The sequence below is a fragment of the Cryptomeria japonica genome, chromosome 6 (assembly GCF_030272615.1).
Source record: "Cryptomeria japonica chromosome 6, Sugi_1.0, whole genome shotgun sequence".
In the NCBI taxonomy this organism is placed as follows: Eukaryota; Viridiplantae; Streptophyta; class Pinopsida; order Cupressales; family Cupressaceae; genus Cryptomeria; species Cryptomeria japonica.
In genome coordinates, this window is record NC_081410.1 from 128,012,586 (window position 1) to 128,036,215 (window position 23,630).

At 36.4% G+C, this 23,630-nt stretch overlaps 1 protein-coding gene across 1 annotated transcript; it reads right to left on the minus strand.

Annotated features, from left to right (window-relative positions):
- Positions 1–18,323: 18,323 nt before the first annotated feature.
- On the minus strand, positions 18,324–22,711 carry LOC131040446 (probable transcription factor PosF21). The gene is made up of 4 exons (XM_057973372.2): positions 21,773–22,711; positions 20,462–20,594; positions 20,184–20,268; positions 18,324–19,063 (listed from the first exon to the last, which is right to left on the minus strand). Exons 1-4 carry the CDS (start codon positions 22,639–22,641, stop codon positions 18,738–18,740), a joined length of 1,413 nt encoding a protein of 470 aa, XP_057829355.1. The 5' UTR covers positions 22,642–22,711; the 3' UTR covers positions 18,324–18,737.
- Positions 22,712–23,630: the final 919 nt, after the last annotated feature.

Consider the following 23,630-nt stretch of genomic DNA (forward strand, 5'->3'; position numbering starts at 1 on the left):
TCACAATGTTGAACAATATGGACACTTTAGGATTCATACCAAATATTGTCCAATCTATGGGACTCAAAGTAATTCCTATAGAAGCAGGGCAACTAGTATTTGTATCCTAATGGTGGATGCTTCAACAATAGTAAAAGAGAAAAGCACTCCAAATAAGGTCATGCATGAGAATGTTAAACCATTGGTATTATTCTCTCCACAAGATAGTTCTTAGAAAACAGCTCCAAGAATGAAAGACAAACCATTGTGTAAACCTCTAAGTCATGCATCGATTAAAGGAAAAATTCACATAATAGGAAGACGTTGTTCAACCCAACAATAAGAATGATAACTCTAGTTGAAGCCTCAACCCAAAGTTTGGACATTCATTTGGTAAAGTCACTATTTCCATAGCTAGTGTTCATTTGATTGTTAACCCAGGGACGTAATACTTGAAATGGGTATGCACTATATATGCACTAAGTTCCTGCAACAACTATGTTGCATTACTACAACAACTAACATTATGCGGAAAAGATAAACAACATTGAAAACTATGAAAAGGCTACATGAATACTTCTGCATAAACTCATAAAAGCAATATTGGATAAATTCAATGCTGATAAATAGAAGTTACTCTGTTTTGGCTTGGCTGCAGGAACAGTTAGTGGATCTGTTTCCAATGGCTGCAGGAACAGTCGATGCAAGAGCTTCTACTGCGGCTAAGGAAAGAAAACTAATTTTAACAAATGCACAGGAACACTCACCAAGTAGGCCCCCTTGGATGAGTGATACCAGGCTTCCCAGAAAACAACTCTAATAGATCCGAATAACATAATTTTATTCATCGTTCTTGAAAATCATTACATGATTCAATATAAACTCTAAAATGCTTATGAAAATTCTCTGCTCTATTCTTCTCCCTTCTCTGTCTAACTAACTCTGAGAAGAAGAAGAGCTTCTTATTAAAAATAAATTAACTACAATAGACAACACAAATCATGCCCAGAAGAAGAGGTGGATGATTGACCGATAGAAGGGATGACTGGAGTTATGCTACAGGAGACATGGATCTAAACTGAACCACAATTGTAACATATTGTGGCGGTATTTACAACTTCAATGCCCACTTAAGTTAGACATTGGTAGTATAACTTGATTGATCCCCTTATGTAGTCCCTTGCACTTGCTCAGCTCTTCTACTGTTTGATCTTTAGTTATCACTTACGTATCCTTCCCTTCAACAGGCACGATAGGCGAATATCCACCGCATCATTATTTATTACCTGCACTACAAAATAAATAACATACATACGCATTTTACTTAATCAACACATCTATTAATTTCATACATGATCTTGCCCTAAATAATCCGCATGGCAACAAGAATAAATCACATGGCTGCAGGAATAACTGGCATGGCTGCAAGAATAGACTGGCAAAGATAAAACATGATTTAATAAGTTCAAGCTTAACATATGGAATACATATAGTCAACTTCCAATACATCACTACTACTATGCAAACCAAAAGATAACAAAAACTCAAGAGTTCTGAGGATAAAAATATGACAAAGTATCAACTCATCAGACGTGAGATAATAAAAAGGCATTATTGGAAAGTGAAAGAGAAAACATCTTAAGCGAAGCTTTAAAAGGTATATATGGTGAACACTTACAAGAGGCATTGCAAGGAAATATTAGTAGTAGGTCTATGGTGGCCTCGACTTTTCAAAGATGTGAATCAATATGCACGAAAGTGCGATATATGTCAAAGGGTAGGGAAACCTATCATAAGATTTGAAATTCCTTATTCTATTATGCAGCTCATTATTCTATTATACCTAAGTAATAATAAACTGCCTAATTAAACTTGATAAATTAGTACAATATCACACTTATGATAAAACATATGCAAGGTGAATGAAATATATATTAACACCTCCCTTAGTCTAGTTAAGTTAATTAAGCAATGGAACCTAACAACAATGCCATGTTAGATATGTATGTGTACAATCTAAAATAACTCTATAAAGTATAGGAATGTAACCCCCCAAAGTAAAAGAGAATCTATTGGACAAAGCTCTATCCAAACTAAGGTATGTGAAAGAGGACAAGGTAGCCCCTAGAAGTGAGTGTCCTAAAATCCCTACAAGATAAGGCATATGTATGCCTCCACAAAGAAGAGAAAGAAAAGCAATGTAAAATGGCATATGGTGAACATTGTAATAAGTCCATGTATAACAAGCTATCCCTTTTGAAAGAGAGAAACATCGAGCTATCAAACTAATGCAAGAGCCTCTTGGGGTGTAGAGGCAATCTCGTGTAACCTGAAATATTTTAATTTTCTTGTTAGTTTTGTTTAATTTTGGTGGGTGTGACTCTAGTTAATAAACTTTTCAGTTATTGAGGAATCAAAAGTCACTGTTGCAATAAAGGGTTGGAGGTGAGCATCAAATAAAGAGAATTTTTAATAAAAAGTTGTTGGAATATTCAATACTCAAATGGTGGTTATTGTTAGTATATTTTCAAGATTTAAAATAAATAAATGGTGAGAGTTACAAAGTGGGTACATGAGGCTATTATTGGTGTGGGGTGCATATTTTTAGCAAATTTGATTCAAAAAAGAGGGGGAGAGAAAAAAAAAATCAATGACCAAGAGGGATTTTGTGCAAGAAAATTGAAAGATTTTTTAGTTCATTTACAGGGAGGAGTTGTGCATGAAGAAGATTTAAGAATAAAATGCAAGAAGATAGCTTTAACAATACATTTTTGACCCAGATTGAAGGTTTTCAACACATTGTTTGATGTTCTTTGTTGTTGTACTATTCCAAACATTGTAAGACTAAGATTTTTATTGAAAAATATTTGATGTGGCTATAACAAAAGGTTTTATAAGTTGCATTCTGAAGAGGACAAGTTTCTACATCAAGTAGGTCTCCCTAGTCGAAGATTCTTAAGCTCCAAATTACAACTGTAGTTGTACACTTATGAACATTGTCCCCTTTCCATACTTTCAAGTATGATTTTTTGTTGTAATCCGGTCCATGTTGTTGCAGAAAGAGGCTGTGAACCTTTGTTTAATGTAAATTTCAATTTGAATGCTTATTGTGGAAGAAATGAGTTGTTTGCACTCTTTTTACATTTCTATGAAGATTTTTTGTTGTTACAAGAGGTCTTGAAACCCGTGAGGATGATAATTTTGATGAAAATAAGAAGGTTCTTGTTCATTTTAATTTATGCTTCTATGAAACTTGCAGTAGTTGTGTATGCATGAGTTTGAGGAGTATTCTTTGTTAATGGTATCAAAGTATGTGTGTTTGAGGAGTACCCTTGCATCACAAACTACTAAATTCTCGCTCAAGTGAAAGCGGAAAGGAATCAAGTTGAATGTATCTGGAAGTTGCTTGTGTGTCTCAATGTCAATGTCATACAAAATTTGAGTTTAGTTACCTTGTAAGTGTAAGACTAGACCAATCTGAATCAAGATGTGACAAAGTAGTATGATGTGGTGGAAAGGGAACGGAAGGATCTAGAATGGGAGATGATGCAACTCAATGTGAATTGTCATCAAATAGAAGACAAATGTCTTCAATAGTGTTATCAAAATTTGAAAGGCGAGAGTCCACAAATAGATATGAAATATCTACTAAGTAGACCTCTCATGAATTGGATCGATTAAACAAGAAGAATCTTGATGTAGAGGATCATTGGAAACCCTAAAAAAATGTCTTTGAACTCTAATGAAACAATAGATGATGAAGGAACGTCTTACAAGAGGAAAGTTGTATCTTCAATGGTATCACCTAGATTCAAAATTTGGGACTATAAAGAAAGAAGAGATGTCTAGAAGGAATGTATTCTACTAAGGTGAATTTAGAAGATGTTTAATATTACTACAAAGAATCACTAGAAGCTCTTGAAAAGTGACTCTAAACTCTAAAGTAATAACAAGCACAAAATATGTCCTAAACTATAGATGGGTTATCAGGAGGGGAATTGGTTAGTATCATCGATATGTGAAAGGTTCTTCAGAAAGCATCATGTTTAGATGAAAAATCAAGGTCTACATAAAGTTCTTGGATGAAAATCTAAGTACTGAAAGAGCACTCTATGTACTCAAGCTAATATAATATATCCTAAGAAATAGTGAGACATATTAGTCTACAAACCATGACATTATGGTTAAACTATGCATGCTTGTATTCATAATCACTTGGCTTAAGAATGAATCCAAGCAAATAGGGCAATAGATCCTACATAATGCAATCACTCATTATCTCTTATTTTCAAAACATATAGTTATTTGAAATTAACCTAATAATATAAAGATAATATTTTATACTAAAATTTATGACCGCCCAAAATGGGATTTTATCCTGATTAAATTCATGTGCATAAGCCCCTTAAAGCCTAGTACATGAAAATGACACTTAATAAATTGAGTGCATAAGCATTATCAAATTCTCCAAATTATTCAATTATATCTCTTTATTGTTGAAATTAAGCACCACCACCCCCTCCAATGAAAGGAATGTTTGACATTTAATAATGTCCAATTATAATGCAAGATCTACGATATAATCTAATTTTTAAAGATTCAAAAGTGACCAAAGTGTTGAAAGTAATATGTGCTTATAGAATGGGAACTCAAAATTATACCATTGGGAATAACTTAGAAAATATCAGCTCTAAAAAAAAAAAAAATAGCACTCAAAGGAACTCATATGTGAAAGATATAAAGAAATGAAATACCAAAAAATGCAAGCAAGCAACTAAATCTTTGAGAAAACTAAAATTTTGGAAAACAAGAGCATCAAATAAAAACCAAAAAACCACTTATATCACTACAATATGCAGCAAAATTCTACCCTCAATTAAAAAATATTGTCTAAAAAACAAAGTCTCTACATGGTTGAGAACATGCCTCTTGTTCGGTTCAACAATAGGAAGAATAGTTGTAGTTAAAGTCTCAACCCGAAGTTTGGACATTCACTCTGTGAAGTTACTATCTCCATAGCTGAAGTTCATTTGATTGTCAACCCAGGGACGTAAGACTTGAAATGGGTTTGCACTATATATGCACTAAGTTCCTGTGATAGCTACCCTACATTACTGTAGCAACTAAAATCTTAAACGGGGAAAGTAAGCAAGAATTGAAAGAACTGAATGGCTACAAGAAAAACTCTGCATTAACATAAATTTCACTCAAGAAATACTAGCTAAGTCCAATGCTGCCAAACAGGAATTACTTTGTTCGCTTTGGTTGTAGGAACAATCAATGGATCTATTTCCAATGGTTGCAGGAACAGTCAATGCAAGAACGTCTACTGCGGCTAAAGAAGAAAACTAATTTTAACAAAGGCACAGGAACACTCACCAAGTGGGCCCCCTTGGGTGAGTGACTCCAGGCTTCCAAACTAACTCTAAGTGCTCAGAATAACATATCTTTATTCAGTGTTTCTCAAAATTCGATACATTATTCAAAATCAAAAGAAACTCGAAACACTCTGCAACTTTATTTCTAAATCTTCTGCTCTTTTTCTTCTCTTTTCTTTCTAACCTCAGAAAAGAGACAAAGACCCTTATTTAAAAGAAAACAACTACTTCCTACAACACAGGTCACGTCGATGAGAAGAGGCAGATAATATCATGAAGGGAAATAGTCGAAGTTAAGCCACTGATAATGTGGATCTAAACCAAACCACAGCTATAACATAGCGTGGTGGTATTTACAATACCGACGCCCACTTGATTCAGACATCAATGAGTATTGCGCACCTACTTCTCCTCTGTCGTTCCTTACGCTCTTCATCTTCTCCGTTGATTTGATCTTTCAGTCACCTCCTTGAATATCTCTTACTGCAATTGGCGTGACAGGAGAGCTTTCACCGCAACATCTTATTTATTCCTGCAATTCAAAAGAAAGAACATACAAGCACATACACATCTATTTTAATTAATCAAAACATCTATTAATTTCACACATGATATTGCCTAAGACAATCCGCATGGCAACATGAATGAATCACATGGCTGCAGGAACAACTGGCAAAGACAAAACATGATTTAATAGGTTCAGCTAACATCTGAAATGCATATTGCTAACTTTTAATACATCATCACTATCCCATCATATAAATCAAAACATGAGAAAAACTTATAAGTTCTGAGAATAAAAAGGGCTAATGTCTCAACTCATCATGCCCCCCAGCTTAAGGTCTTGTTGATCCTCCAGCAAGAGGAAAATACTTGATTCGGGCACTAACTCTTAAGTCACCAATAGTTCCTTGACCTGTTCTTCCTGAAGCCAAATTCCAATAAAAACCCTTCATCTTTTCTAGCCTGGACCATCTGACCTCTTCTGTAACTGCTTCATAAGGTTTGTTTGTAATCCTGCATCCCAACAATGGCCACATGAGGATAGGAGGTTGAAAGATCAAAGGTAACCAATTATGGTTTTTCATCCTGCCTAGATGGATGTATTTAGGGGCTCTTTGTATAGCTGCATGAAAATTTTGCAGTGAATGAGGTTCTCCCTGTTTTAATTTCTCTGGAAAATTGTTCCAACGCTGAGTCAGGGAGTCAATTGCAGTTACACTTTCATTCTGAATTAAGTGTTCATATGCTTGGAATATTTCTTACCTCATTGGCAATACTTGGCCCCTTACATTTGGCCTTGCCAATAGCTTCTGCCAATCATAATAAAGAACCCTTGGGTCTTTTGCTTCCTTCCTAAGTGGCGATGGAAAATCAAATTCAATACTCTTATGTCTTTTGGCTTGTGTTCCCATGTTGATCTCATTCTGAATCCATGACAATAAGGCTTTTATGTGGATATCACCAATGTATAGCAAGGGATTCCACTCACTGTTAGAAGTCACAACATAGTTATGCAAGTAGAGTTCACATGATAAATTTTTCACAGCTGCTGGAGAAGTCTGATAGACATCATAAAATTCCTCAGGGGTGTCTAAAGAAGGGCTAAGGTCCCTAATAATGTGGTTTAATTTAAAATTTAAATATCGCTCCTTTAGATGCAGAGCATAAACTCTTGGCGGAGCCCTACATTGCATTAACTTAGGGACCATACTGATAATTGTATCAATCTTGGCTTCTAATTCTTCAATTTTATCATCCCTTCTTTCTATTTCCCTCTGTTGCTTATCAATAATTCCTTGTAATCTAGCCCTCTCTATCTCCCACTGCCTATAGAATGATAATGCAATAGATAAACTGGTGAGAGATGATGGAGGTCTTATAGTTGTTACCTTAGGGCGTGGAATTTCTTCAACGGGTTCCTCAAGTTGTTCTGTCACATATGCCAGACTCAAAAGTCTGTCAACGTCATGTTCCTCCTAGGTTTCAACCTCTATTGGACTCTCTCGTTCCTCTTCTGATGCTTCAACTGAAATAACCTTTGTTGCATCACCTGTTGGACGAACTTTTTGGGTACTACTCTGAGTCCTTCTTGCATAAACCTTTGGAGTGGCCGCAGGAACAGTTTCTACCAGAGGCTTTGCTGTGGGGGTATTTCCCTTCGGCTTACGCCTCTTGGTTGTAGGAGAAACCTGCGTTGCCTGTGGCTGAACCATAGTTTCGTCTTTTGCATTAATTGCTTCTAATTCTTTCCCTTTTCTCTTAGAAGATGTCGCTCCTCTTTGGAAAGAAGTGGAGGGCTTCTCAATATTTGTTTCCGCCATCTCTTCCTCTGTAATAGTCAAAGCTTCTTTGGTGACAAGAGATTCATTCCCCCGTATCCTCCTCTTGAACTGCTAACTCATCTGCAACATGAGCATCTTTAACCCTAAACTGCAGTATGTCTTCAAATACCCCCCATGCCATCTGTGAAACATTCCTAAGAGAACGTTCTACCAAAAATTTTATCAGACTATGATGACTGACAGAACGATTTTCATTCTTTTGTGTTTCCTTGGCATTTGTGGAAATGAGGTGGTATAAAAAATTTAGAACATTTACCCTCCGGTCATGTCGTAAATGACTAAGCAATTTGAAATGGGCCGAATGTATATTTGAATACTTTCCATTGTAGGTAATGTACTTCATAATATACAAGGCCACCTGGGGCCATTCTGCTGGAAGAGACACCCATCTAGTTCCCTATTTATCCACCATTAGAGGTCTATCTGTGGGGTGAGTAAATTTTGCTCTGGTGCTTCTTGCATCCTTTGATTTAGGAAACAACTCTCCTTCTTGCAGCAACCCTTTAACTTCAACTATTCGTTGCTCTGTAGCAATAACCCTTAATCCTTTAACAGTAGCTTCCCCTTGATTGAATGAATGCATGAACTCAAAGGCAATTTCCTCATTATAATCTATTATTTTCAAAAAGTAGTCAATCCAACCATGCAGCCGGAAATAATGCTCACAAAGAGCATCCTATAGCAATGCATCATGGATTACTGGTTCATGGCGGATAGGATCTCCACCCATGACTATCTCAGTTAATGAAACAATTTCTGCAGCTGAGAACGAGGAACTAAAGTACTCTGCAGACTGAGAATATTTGATTGAAACTTCCTTCCTTACTTATTTCCAATTTTGGTGGCAGAATTCATTACTTACTCATGTTTAAAGAATGATGGTTGGCAATCAAATAAAGTTATTGAAAAGGACGGATAATTACTAATCTTGAAAATCAGACCATAAAACACCCTCCCAACTTATTTTGGCACGTGTCCACACATGCGGAAAGGATTTAGGGAAGTGTACGCGGATTTGGCATAGGCAATAATCACAGTAAAATAATAAATGCATAATTAATAAAAAATAAGATATGTACATACCTGCAGTCGTGCGAATAAATGCTGCATGAAACGGTTAGCAAAAAGAATGGTGAAATGAAATGATTTGACATGAATGAAATGATAGATAAAGAAATGAGATGGGATGACGTGGATGGAATATTTATTTATAGAGAATAATATTTCCATAAGACATGGAAATATATTTATGAAATGATGCTTGAAGAATTATAAAGTGGTAGGAACATTCCTTGCAGAAGCTGCAGGAACCGTACCCCGAATGCTCCCTTTTGTGGCAGTAGGAACTTGTCCAGTTGTTGCAGGAACTTATATTTGATCTTTACTGGCAAATTGCTACAGGAACTGCTCTTTGGTTGTAGGCTTATGATAGAGACGTAGTCGGTGACCATTTACTAAAAGCTTAAATCGAACTAGATCAATAGTGGTCAAACGAACAACTCCATTTTTGAAAACTTATTCTATCTCATATTTGCCTAACCATCTGGTTTGCAATATTCCCATAGTATCTTTATATCTTGAATCATATAGCAGCGCCCAGTCACCGCTTGAAATTTCTTCTCCTTTATGTACTTATCATGCCACTTAGCTCTCTGATTTTGAATTAGTTATGTCTGTTGGATAGCTATTTTTTTCCACTCATCCAAAGCATTCAATTGCTGAATATGGTCTTTTTGTGCTTCAGAAAGTGTCATATTCAATTGTAGAGCTGTTCTTAGAGTTTTATGTTCAAATTCAATAGGCATCATTGTTGTCTTTCCATACACCATTTCAAAAGGTGTAAAACTCATTGGTGTTTTCCATGTTGTTCTATATGCCCAAATGGCTTCTGGAAGTCTGTGAGGCCAATCTTTTTTATGAACAACTACTATTTTGGTAAGAATGGCTTCTAGCTCCCTATTTGTGACCTCTACTTGTCCATTTGCTTGTGGATGGTACGGGGTAGAATTTTTGTGCCTTATATTGTATTCATTGACCAAGGCTGCAATCAATGTGGAAGTAAATTATGGTCTTTAGTTTGATACAATTTCCCTTGGAACTCCATACCTGGTAAATATCTCTTCATAAAGGAACCCAACCACTTTATTATCTCTTGCATGTGTCATAGCTCGAGCTTCCACCCATTTGGTTACATAATCAGTACATACCATAATGTAAGATTTTCCATTAAAAAGGGGATCAATTGGCCCAACAAAATCTAATCCCCATTTATCAAATGGTGCAACTAATATTTATGGATATAATGGCATCTCATCAAATCTAGTAGGCCTACCCATGCGCTGGCATTTGTTACATTTCCTTGTATACTGTGTTGCATCCTTATATAATGTTGGCCAATAATATCCTGTGTTCAATATTTTAAGTGTTATTCTCTTAGCAACAAAATGTCCTCCACATGGTTCATCATGACATGCAGGATATCATATGTTTCATCCTCTCTAACACATCTTCTCATGACTTGGTCAGGTCCAGTATAAAACAAACAATCAACAATCCATGAGAAGTTAAAGATTTTCTCAACTAACAACCTTCTTTCTTTAGGAGAGAAATGAATTGGCAATTTAGCAGCAACTACAAGATCAACATACCAGGGAGTGTGGGCTTGTATAAGGAATAAATGTTCATCTGGAAAAGCATCATCTATGGCTGCAGGATCATCCTGCAATTGAAGCCTTGAAAGATAATCTGCAACCACATTAGACTTTCCTGGTTTATCAATAACTGTGATATCAAATTCTTGCATCAACAATAACTAGCGAGCTAATCTTCCAGTAATTGAAGGCTTATTCATGAGATATCTGATTGCGGTATGATCAGTGTGCACAAATATAAGATATCATGTTATATAGTGCCTGAATTTGTTGAGTGCATATATAACTGCCAAGATTTCTTTTTCAGTGACTGTGTAATTTAACTCAGGCCCCTGCATGTTCTTGCCGGTATAATATATTGCACTCTCCAACTTGTCAATCTTATGTCCTCTGCAACTACATTAGACTTTCCTGGTTTATCAATAACTGTGATATCAAACTCTTGCATCAACAATAACCAACGAGCTAATCTTCCAGTAATTGAAGGCTTATTCATGAGATATCTAATTGTGGTATGATCAGTGTGCACAAATATAAGATATCATGTTATATAGTGCCTAAATTTGTTGAGTGCATATATAACTACCAACATTTCTTTTTCAGTGACTGTGTAATTTAACTCAGGCCCCTGCATGTTCTTGCTGATATAATATATTGCACTCTCCAACTTATCAATCTTATGTCCTAAAACTGCTCCTATTGCATAATCAGATGCATTTGTATGAATTTGAAATGGTAAGGACCAGTTTGGACCTTTAAGAACTGGTGCTTGGGTCAAAGCTTGTTTGAGCTTTAAGAAAGCTTCATTGCATGAAGAAGTCCATTTAAATTTCATATCCTTTGTCAGAAGAGAATATAAGGGACTTGCAATTTTGTTGAAATCCTTGATAAACCTTCTATAATATCCAGCATGACCAAGAAAACTTCTGACATCTTTCTGCTTTACTGGTGCAGTGATATTTTGAATAACTTCATTTTTTGTCAGATCAACTTGTATTCCATTTATAGAGATATGATGACCAAGGACTATACCTTCCTGCATCATCATGAAGCACTTTTCACTATTTAATGACAAATATAGTTTTCAGACCGTTGTAAAACTTTCTTCAGGTTCTCTAATGCTTCCTTGAATTCTGAACCATAAGTTGTAAAATCATCCATATAAATTTTCATGGTGTCCTGATAATTATCTGAAAATATGCTTATCACTGCTCTTTGAAAAGTAGCCGGAGCCTTACATAATCCAAAAGGAAGAACATAGTATGCATATGTTCCCCAAGGACAAGTAAATGTAGTCTTCTCTTGATCCTCTAGGGCAATTTGAATCTGGTTATAGCTACTGAATCCATCTAAAAATGAGAAATATTGCTTCCCTGCCAAAGAATCCAATACCTGATCCACAAATGGCAATGGAAAATGATCTTTTTTGGTTGCTAAATTCAAGGCTCTATAATCAACACATACCCTCCATTTTCCTCCTTTCTTAGGAACTATTACCAAAGGTGATACCCATTGACTATCAGAAATAGGATAGATAAATCCAGCATTCAACAACTTCTGCAATTCCTCTTTAACTATTTCCCTTAATGCAGGATTGATTCTTCTTTGTGGCTGTCTAAGTCGTCTAGAGTCTTCTTTTATGTAGATACGGTGGGTACAAATTGTTGTATCAATTTCATGCATATACTTGTAATTCCATGCAAAAGCATGTTTAGGACATTTGAGCAAATCCATAAGTGCTATCCTTTCAATTTCTGTAAGATTATTATTGATATTCAAATATTTTTTTGAATCAACTTCCACTTTGATAGTAAGATCAATCTTAGATATATCAGAAAAAATGAGAAGTGCAAACTTCCTGTGGCAACAGAGTATGCAATATATCAATGGATGCAGGAAAGTTTGATTCTGCAATATTTGATACTAACTCCTGTGACTGTTGATCTTGTCTGAACTCATTTTCTAGTATTTTATAAAGAACTAAGTCGTCATCATGAATTTGGATGAACGGTCCTCTATTAATCATCATAAGGTGATTGATAGAGTCAACTCCTTCAAATTATTCACCCAAATTAGGCCAAATGGCTTGTTGTGATTAAATTGGGGCTGAGCAGGGGAATACAAAGCCAATGTTTTGGTAGAGTTCCCATCTGAAATAGTCATATCCCCTGACCTACATCCAATATATGCATCAGTTGTCGCAAGCCAAGGTCTTCCCAAAATTACTGGGTATCCTCCCAATGTTGTTTTAGGAGACAGGATCATAAAATCTGCAGGGTATTCTCAAGAATCCAAAGCAACAACTATATCTTCAATCATACCATCGGGTCGAATTGTAGAACTATCAGCAAGCTATAGGATTGTAGGTGTAGGTCTGAGACTAGTGATTTCAAGTCGTTGCATAATATCCCTTGTTAGAATATTAATGGCTACTCCCAAATCAATCAAAACATTCTTTATCTGAGTGCCATTAATGACTATATTCACAACAAGGCTACCAAGATCAGCATACTTAGGAATTGAAACCTTTCCTAGCATAATATTTGCCAATTGACCCATTACATGCACTGTTTACGGATCTTTCTTCTTTCTGCCAGGCTTCTTTAGACATGCTTCCCTAAGTGCCTTACTGTATACAGGAACATCCTTTATTGCTTGTAACATTGGGATTTTAACACATACGTGTTTCAATTGATCTATAATATCAAAACCTTGTTCCTGTTATGGAAGAATCTCTTTTTCTTGCAACCTCTGAGGAAATGGGGGTAGTTGTTGTTTTTTAGGTATTGGGACTATTAGACTAGAGATTTCTTGTTCTTTGGGTATTTCAATTATAACTAGAGGGGATGGATTAGGCAAAGTTGTCCCAGATCTGAGGTGAATATCACTTATCGATAGAGAATAGGTTGGGTATTGATTAGGATCAACTGAATAAACTTGTTGTTGTTGCTGAGATTTGCTATTAGGATTCGGCATTGGTTGAGTGGGCAACTGTGTGGGTTTAGGTGGAACAATGGTGGCTGCAAGGGGAGGCATTATTGCAGGTAGTTGTGGCTGCTACATAAGCTGCTCGTATCCAGTAGACTGATTTATCCATGGTTGGCTTCCTCTCCATTGAGGAGAAGGTTGCTAATTTCCTTGTGGTTGCCATTGTGGCTGAGCTGGAGACCAGTTTCCTTGTGGCTATTGCCACTGTGGTGTTTGATTGACAAAATGTTGCCCTTGGCCTTGAGGGCCATACCAATTTGGATAACTACCAAAATTTTGAGAATATGGAGATTGCCATTATTTGGTGCATAGGAATTTCCACTATAACCAGAAAAAGAAAGTGGATCAGGGGGCATACCTTGTCTTGGAAAATTTGGCCTTCTTTGAGCAACATAGAAAACTTGTTCATCATCACTTTGGATTGTCTTGAAGTCAGTAACATCAAGATTTGCAACCATTTTACATCTACAAGCTTTTCTTTTGTTTACAATGGGGGCAAAATTCTGCAAGAACTGCATCAGCTTCCTCATGCTTCTTCTTAGCTGAGAGTGTGTCCAGTTGAGTAGCCATATTATTTATGATATCCTCCTTAAAGTCTTTCAACAAATAGCTAAGTTCCATTCTAGAAACTCCAGTACCAGATGTCGATGAAGAAACTCCTGGCTTGAAACGCCTATTTTTTTTAGAAGCAGATCTGGAATACTTCTCACAAATTTGTCCAATGTCATTCCATGTGGATTGTGTTATGTCACCTTCTCCCATAAGATCCAATGCATCAGTGCATTCATTACTAATTCCTCTAAAAAATATCAACTTGAGAGAATCTTCATTTAGAGTGTTATGCTTGGACTTTTTGACACTGAATAGAAACCTCTCCAGATAATCTTCAAGACTCTCATCTTCTTTCTGTGTCATTCTAAAATTATCATCCCCATGGCGATCAGTGCCTCTACAATAATCCTTATATTTTGCAAGAAACAATCGTTTCATCTCATCCCTTGTAGTAATTATGCTACTCCTTAAGCTCATAAACCATCTTAAAGATGATTCTTTCAGAGTGGCAGGAAATATTTTGAGTCTATGGGCATCTGTAGTATAATCAAAACTCCTACAGAGAACATCAAACTCAAACAGGAATGTGTTTGGATCCTTTGTCACTAATCCATAGAATTTAGGGAGGGAAGAAGTTGGAATGTTCTTGAGATTAGCATTATCATGTTGATCAGAGATAGGAAACTCAAATGTTGGTGCCAAAGGTGGGGGTGGATTATTCCCACCAGGAGGTGGATTTCCTTGCATTCGACTTTTAGGGGAGTTTACTAGATGAAGTTCTTCTTCTGGAGGTCCAAAAAGGAAATGGAGGTTGTCAGGAAATTCAGATTCAGGGTGGTTCAAATTCTCTAGGGTTTGATAAAGTTCAGAAAAAGGATTTACATCTGGGTGATCAATTCCTGCATGATTAGGATGACTGGGGAGGAATCTACCTTGAGCATCTCTTCTTCGCCTATGCATGCAGGTTCATAGAAATTATTTAACAACAAAATCTATTAAAAAAAACTAAACTAAAAACTAGAAAGATAATAACCATAACAGGTTCTTAGTTTGACACCATCCCTGACAACGATGCCAAAAATGTTCGGTTCAACAATAGGAAGAATAATTGTAGTTAAAGTCTCAACCCGAAGTTTGGACATTCATTCTGTGAAGTTACTATCTCCATAACTGAAGTTCATTTGATTGTCAACCCAAGGACGTAAGACTTGAAATGGGTATGCACTAAATTCCTGTGACAGCTACCCTGCATTACTGCAGCAACCAAAATCTAAAACGGGGAAAGTAAGCAAGAATTGAAACAATTGAATGGCTACAGGAAAAACTCTGCATTAACATAAATCTCACTCAAGAAATACTAGCTAAGTCCAATGCTGCCAAACAGGAATTACTCTGTTTGCTTTGGCTGTAGGAACAGTCAATGGAACTATTTCCAATGGCTGCAGGACAGTCAATGGAACTGTTTCCAATGGCTGCAGGACAGTCAATGGAACTATTTCCAATGGCTGCAAGAACAGTCAATGCAAGAACGTCTATTGCAGCTAAAGAAAAAAACTAATTTTAACAAAGGCACAAGAACACTCACCAAGTGGGCCCCCTTGGGTGAGTAACTCCAGGCTTCCAAAATAACTCTAAGTGCTCATAATAACATATCTTTATTCATCGTTTCTCAAAAGTCGATACATTATTCAGAATCAAAAGAAACTCGAAACACTCTACAACTTTATTTCTAAATCTTCTACTCTTTTTCTTCTCTTTTCTTTCTAACCTCGGAAAAGAGACAAAGACCCTTATTTAAAAGAAAACAACTACTTCCTACAACACAAATCGCGCCAATGAGAAGAGACGGATAATATTCATGAAGGGAAACAGACGAAGTTAAGCCACTGATAATGTGGTTCTAAACCAAACCACAACCATAACATAGCGTGGCGATATTTACAATACTGACGCCCACTTGAGTCAGACATCAATGAGTATTGCGCACCTACTTCTCCTTTGTCGCTCCTTACGCTCTTCATCTTCTCCGCTAATTTGATCTTTCAGTCACCTCCTTCAATATTTCTTACTGCAATTGGCATGACAAGAGAGCTTTCACCGCAACATCTTATTTATTCCTGCAATTCAAAAGGAAGAACATACAAGCACATACACATCTATTTTAATTAATCAAAACATCTATTAATTTCACACATGATATTGCTTAAGACAATCTGCATGGCAACAAGAACGAATCACATGGCTGCAGGAACAACTAGCAAAGACAAAACATGATTTAATAGGTTCAGCTAACATTTGAAATGCATATTGCTAACTTTTAATACATCATCACTATCCCATCATATAAATCAAAACATGAGAAAAACTTATAAGTTCTAGGAATAAAAAAGACTAATGTCTCAACTCATCACCTCCAAAAGTTCACCTAGCACACTAAAATCGCTTATAGAAAGGGAGACAAAAATTAGCGGCAAGCTAGTGGCCCATGGATGGCAACAAGTAGCAACACAGATTGAGGTTGCATTGACACCCTATTGGCTACACCATTGGTGGCAACTAAGCTATCAACAATTAACGAATACCTATTAATACTTAATAGAGTGCCATTAATGGTTGGTTAGTCTAGCCACAATAGCAAAAACCTTCAGGTTTTTTAGTTTTTTAATTAAAGATAAAGTTGTGTAATATGGTTTGTATAGTATCATATGACCATATTACAACAAAATAAGTTGCCCCAAATTGTTGAATTTTGACACATTTTATATAAAATCTAGGGTTTTCAACCCTTTTGGAAGCAATGGCAAAATCCATTTAGCTTTAAAATGTCCAAAAAAATCAATTATACACCTCAAGCCACAAACCCAACCTTGTTTGCAAATAAGACTTACAATTTTCAATTTTGACAAAACAAAAATCAATCTTGACTTTCTTAAACCTTCTCGACCCTATAAAACAACTAAAAATACTATTACGATTACCAAAAAGCTTCAATCATTTTAATTTCAAATAAAAGGAAGTATTATCCTTAAAATTATTTTTTTCTCATCATATTATTTGTATTCTCCAAATCATCGAAATATACAAAAAAAAATTCATATTAAAATATGAAAAACATTCATATGCAAGATAAAAAGCACCTTTAAATCTCTTACAACCATCCTAACACAAAAACTCTAATACCATATTAAAATCTACAAGATGATTATTGACACAAAAATTAATGGAGTGATGAAGATTATTAATTTATTAAATATAAATGATTAATGAAATCAAAATAGCAAAACAAAATTAGTTTTTTTTAAAGATTAAGAACAAATCTTAAAATAATTTCATTATATATTATTAAGAGAAAAGAATTACGATATATGACCTCAAGATTCTAAAAACCCTCTAAGAAAGAATGTCAAAGACTTTCTCGTTTCTAAAAGAGTTTCTCGTGGATCAAGAAACAAAGCTCTGAGAAATCGTGCTGACTTTCTTTAGATGACAGGATTTTAGCCAAAAAGTACATTAAGGTTAGGCAACCCGTGGTTCGAATCTTCGGAGCAGGCTAAATAGCGTTGTCAGCTTCCAATGAACAGAACCACAACTTTATATGAGAAGAGGCAAAGGGCATAATTAGCTAATAGTCCCACTCAATCGTGTGACAATATGGCAAAAAATTGGATCCTTGTAAGTAAATTAACATTTTTTGGGGGGGATCTTGGAAGCTTGTATCTGATCATAATCCTTGTATCCTTTTAGTTGTTCCAGCCTCTCGAATTGTGTGCAAACTGTGCTGCATTTTATGCATCAATAACATTACTTAGTTTCTGTGGAAAAGCCTTACAAGATTCGTCGTTTGCTAAACGTTCACCAAAATTCTGTGGAAAATCCTAACATGTATCTGAAAATTGCGAGCACAATTCCAGAGCAAATATATTAAAGAAATTAGGTCTGTCAGGCTGCACTGTAGCAGAAAAGTGGGAAAAGTTACCCATATAATCACTTATTCAAACTCAAATATATACGCAACGGTGTACTATAGTTGTTAATTATTTATTCTAGAAAGGTGTTGATTACCCTCTTAGAGGTAGAGGTCAAAGGGGTTTACTCAATTTTAAAGTTATAAGGATAATGATATACCTATTCATTATACCAAAACAGGTGCATTGTAAAAATTCTCGTGTTTGTTACTACAGCAACCTATGTATCACTTGAGCTGATGCTTGAAGTTTTTTCTTAGATTCTATTGTGTCTCGATAAATTAACACAACACATTGTTAAGTTGCAAATACAAATTTTATATAATCAATCTATCAAGACCGCTGTAAAATCAATCTGGCGAACGGTGAATCCCACAGAATCTACACTTACCCACTCTCCCTCCCTGCAAAAAGAAGCTAGTAGAGGGAAAAAAATTGAACATAGCGTAGAGGAAGCACAGTAAAGATGCTTTCAAATTATTGCCCATAGGATTAAACTTCAGAAGGAAAAGAATACAATTTCAGGGTCAGGGCATCAAGCATTGATGATAAAGTCTTAAGCTTTTGAAACTATCAAATGCCAACATACAAGGATTTTCAACCTGCATCTCTGCAAGCTGCAGGTGAAATTCTTGCTTTAACCAAGTAAAAGTCCAAATGTGCTTAACAGAGATGCCCAACAAAGAATGGGATAGAGAAGATAATAAATTAAAGTTCGCATATTTTCAAAACCAAATATCTAAAGCAGGCCAAGTCCTTAGAGGCATGCCTTACATACTAAGGCATTGTTGCTGGTCCAAAGAATTTCGAAAAATAATTTAACTGCTAAAACTTGCACCACGATTCTGATGATTATTCAAGTTTTATGGCCCCATAACCTCAGAAGTTACACCCTGCTTCCTGACCAGTGGAAACAGGTAATCCCTCAGGAATCATGCTGAAGTCAGAAAGGTTATCCCTATGTCCTTGTGAAGATGCAGTTCCTCCATTACGTATCTCCATAGCTGATTGTTGTGACTGCAAATGAAGTTGTTGAAGTTGATGAGCTGCTAATAAAGTGTGTGAGGGTTGGTGCTGGACCTGATAGTATTGTTGATTATGCCCAAACGATGAAGTACCAAAGTTCATCACATGCCCATTATTAGCCATTTGCCCAGTTGCCAGCTTCAACCTCTGTACCTCCTCTCTTAGAGCATCATTCAGAGCTGTGACAGTGTTTGCAAGTTCCAATATGCATCAATTGAAATGAGCATAATCATACAATCCCTTTTATCGTCAGGCACATGAATAATAGATCTAACAAATTATGTTAAGAACAATAGTTAAAGATAATAGATTTCTCTCCAAAAGAGACATAGCTTCTGAAAAAAAAATTCTGTAATCATTAAAATTTTAGTTTGTTTAACTAAATGTATTGCACTTCAACAGCGGTGTAGATAATAGTCCAAAAAGAAATCAATATCTGGATTCATAGATCTCAAGGAAAGACCAACAGATATCATTTTTTTCAGTTGTATTCTCACATTTTTTATTACGAGTTGAGCATGAGGGTTAGTTACTAAACAATTTCATAGGAAGGTTACAGCAAATATACGAGGATGAATCATCACTACCTATTAGAATTGCATATGCATCTTCAGGCAATACTCTATTCCGTAGCTCTTGTTCACTGAGTAGTATGCGATCAGTAAATCTGCACTTTCTACTAACTCTACTAACTATGGAGCCGAGCAGTTCAACAAATAAGAAAGGTGGTAGCAAAACATCTATTCTCTGTACAAAATAACTCATAAGGCAAGCAAGAAGAAACTAAACCTTGCCCATGACAATCAGAAAGAAAGATCAGACTACCGTGATTTTGGATTCTTGGCATTTGGAATCAAGGAAGATTTGCTTATGGCACTGGCTCTGAAAATTCATTGCCACCCATAATTTCCTCTGCTCGTGGTTTTGTTTCATGAAATGGAATTATTCAGTAACACCGCATGAAGACTATGGTTTCAGCTGTCTAGGGCTCAGAAATTAAAGAATATTTAGTTAAACCAGGTGATCGATCAGATTTATTGTCCTTAAAAGCCTAGCACTGCACTTGTTCAAAACTGCCCTTGTACCACTCCCTGAATAATAATGAAATTGTCTCATTCATTTCAGGTATTTATGCTTGAGGATATCTGGCTATACAACATTCTAGGAATTCAATTTCATTTATGCATAGAATCAAAAACTGATTTTATGGCCTGGGAGAGTCAATTTTGCTCTCTGGGTATTATGTGAATACAATTTAAAATGTGGATATATCTAACAAATATTGGACTGAATAATTACCATCACGCAGGTGAACCTGTTGCTCCATGGATTGCAATCGTAATTTCAATTCATTATTTTCAGTTGTCAGCCCATTTGTATCCCTCTGTCCACAAAAAGTTTTAAACATTAGACTGACTCAGAGAAGCACACATAAGTCTCCTTGCCAATAACAATAAGCGATACTAATTTTCTACAACAGTCATATGGTTGATATTTGATGCTTACACACAGCAAACAACTCCACTTTCTGTGATTTATTCTTACCAGCTAAAGTTAGAGCATAAATAAGCATGTACCTGTAACATGGTCAACTGTGCAGAAAGAGTAGTAGCTTCTGTTTGCAATGTTTGCACTTTCCTTTCTAATTCTGATATATATCTCATCTTTCGCTCTTTAGACCTTGCTGCTGATTGGCGATTTGCCCAAATTCTATTAAACAATAACAACAGATAAATTTCATTTTTCATTGTACAGTAACCATGTTTGAAGGCTAGACACAATCTACGCATCTCAAGCTGAGTAGAAAAACTATACGTATAAGAAAACACATCCATACTTAAATATTAATGTGCAAAAGAACACAGTTCCTTGGAGATCAAATTCAAACCAGTGAGATAACAAATGCAGTCAAAAAGATTTGCATAAACACGAACAGTAAAGAGATGATGATCAGATCAATGACCAGTTGCTGAGAATAAGAAAAGGAGCAGGAGAATATTTACTTTACTCAATCAAAGAATAGCATCTAGAATAAGGGTTTATATCAAATCCTTAATAGCCATCTATAAATGTTTTTATGCGGATGTCAAATGCCCTGCAAAATGTAGAGGATATCTACATTGCTATTAAACAGTCTGTTTAAGTCTTATGCTGGTAAATGTAGGGTTTGATGAACTATTAAACTAAAGTTGAAAATTTTAGCCTGTCCATAGGAAGCTGGTATTTTTCATGCATGATAGAGCTTCAGGAAGAGGAACTCTGACTTATACAACAATTATACGAGGAAGGCCTGCAAAACCGGCAAAAACAACAAAATGCAAGAGAAACAAAATCCTACAGAGTGACTGAACGGTTGACTGAAAACATTGGAAAATAAACAAGGATTGAGAAATTTAAGTATTAAAATGTCAAGATCCTACAAAAGTAATGCACCAAAATTCAAGGAAAAATGAAATAGCAAAATCAAAGGAAGCTGACACAATGTCAACAACAGCGAATTTAGTGCTGCATTCCATGAGTAAATATGATATGCACAAAAATTGATATAATTGGAATGATTTACATCTGCGCTGCAGTTACCATCAATTAAATAATTATCTTCAAAAGAATTATTAATGGGAACCTAAAAATATAGCATTTTCATCTTTTGCTTAAAGCTTTTTGTTTGTGTTATCTGATGTGGAAGCATTTAACCAGAATGTTAAAACAATTATTTAAAAGACACAAACACTCATATTTGAATAACATGAACGGTCACTGGAGACAGGTTGATGAGTGAAATGAATAAGGAGACTTTAGCAAACCGTCTCATCCACATGTCTACTATTTTTTGCCAAACTAAATCTGCTGCAGTTGAAAATAGTATCAGTTTTTCATAAGAGTCCTACCTCTTAGCCCTTTTAGGATCAATGAGTGCAAGATCAGCTAGCTTAGCAGCTGACATTGCCTTCTTTGTCTCCGCCAACGATTGTTCCCCCCCAGAAGATCCGAGAAGCTCAGGTTTAATGGATGTAAACCCATCCATGGACTGACTGTGTTGATGCCGAACACGAGGTCTATCAGCAGAATTAGCAGTACCACCACCAAATGCACCATTGTTGCTCTGAAAACCAGAAAACCCTCCATCCATAGACAGACTTCTCGAGTGATGGCTGGGTTGTGGGGGAAGCGCTGGACCTCCTTCTGAACCAGATCTTGATGCAGGAGCAGCAGACAGTGGCTGTGATGGAGAATTGGAAAATGAAGTGAATTTGTCCATATCAATGTACATGGAGAAGAGATCATCCTCGGCTTCATCTGAAAGTGTGGGACAATCTGAACCCACAACACCCAGCTCACGGTCAAAGCTTATATCATCAGGAAGGCGAACAGCAATCTCAGAATGTGCCCTTCTGTGGCCACTTTTGCGGGGGGGCATGTCAGGCATTTTGTTCACATCAGTACTAAACATTGCTGAGGAGGCAGAGTCCTGCATTTGTACATCAACTGAATGGGACGCAGTGGATCTCCCAGAGGACATAGAAGATGGGGATGGAGACGCAGATGGGGATGGCTCTCGTTTTACACTGAATGCATTTGTAGCGGATGGGTATGCGCCATACCTCGGTGGCGGCTGAGGAGCTTGGGATTGAAGTGGGTGCGCATTATTATTGTTATTAGTAATATTTTTATTGTTGTTGTTGTTGTGGGTGTTGGAATTTTTAGCGGATGGATCAGCTTGCAAGCGCCCAACAAAACCCTCTTCGGTGTTCTCCATAGATCCAGTGGCAAACGATTGAAAAACAGCAAGGGATTAAAGATTAGTATTATCCAGAATCTATTTAAAAAGCCACAGGATTTGATACCTCATTGCGCGCATCCATAACAGACCCTGCATACAATGAATGCACCCGTGAAAGAAAAAGATGTGGGTTTGGAGCAGTTGAAAAATTCAAAGTAGGGCTAAGCTGTTGCAACAAAAAAGAAAACAGGAAATATTTCAACTTTTTGCTGATAAGCCTAAACACATCCGAAAAGTGGCGAGATTTCAGGAATGAAGGATTTCAACGAGGGCGACAGTGTGTTTGTTCGTTATTTCGCATTTTGACTGCGATTGGGATAGTTATCACTGCACTAGAAAACAAAACAGCTGCAGCTATAGGACCTCATCTTAATGAAGCCAATGGACGGTGGGGAGAGGCAGCTGCAGCTATAGGACCTCATCTTAATGAAGCCAATGGACGGTGGGGAGAGGCAGCTGCTACAGTTCTTATCGGCATCGTACACTCAGGATATCCCTACGTCTCCCGGTCGGCAGCCACTGGCCCATTTTGTCAAACAGTTGGCGTGCAGACATTTCGTCAAACACGTCGTGTGAATCCTTCTCTCTTTTAAAAATGATGTCGTGCTTGCATCTCGTTTGGTTCGCTATGCCCTTGTTTTAATCATGTCTGTCTTTCATTTTTTAATCTCTCCGACCACATCTGGCCGTGATGTTGACTGAATTTATTGACCCGATATTTTGACAGCCCCCACTAAAATAGCAGAGACGCACACAATAGGCTAACATGTATAATGGCGCGTATACATTGGTTACAAACATATTTGGGCTTTGTTTTGGTACTTTTCTTCCTTAATTTCTTGAGGGTAAAGTAAGGGCTAGAGCCTATGCCTATTTATTTTTCTGCAATTACTCCCTGCACTTTATGTGCAACTCGTTTGACTTTTTGTCTGTGTTGAGGATGAAGTTAAAGTCATGTGAAGGTT

Bases quoted from the DNA above. Each gene is read 5' to 3' on its own strand.
- LOC131040446 (XM_057973372.2), bottom strand. From the start codon at position 22,641: ATGGAGAACACCGAAGAGGGTTTTGTTGGGCGCTTGCAAGCTGATCCA. The intron at 20,595-21,772 runs GTAGGACTCTTA...ATTGTTTAATAG, and splicing joins GATCCTAAAAGGGCTAAGAG to AATTTGGGCAAATCGCCAAT. The intron at 19,064-20,183 runs GTAATTATTCAG...ACACTGTCACAG, and splicing joins ACAGGTTCACCTGCGTGATG to CTCTGAATGATGCTCTAAGA.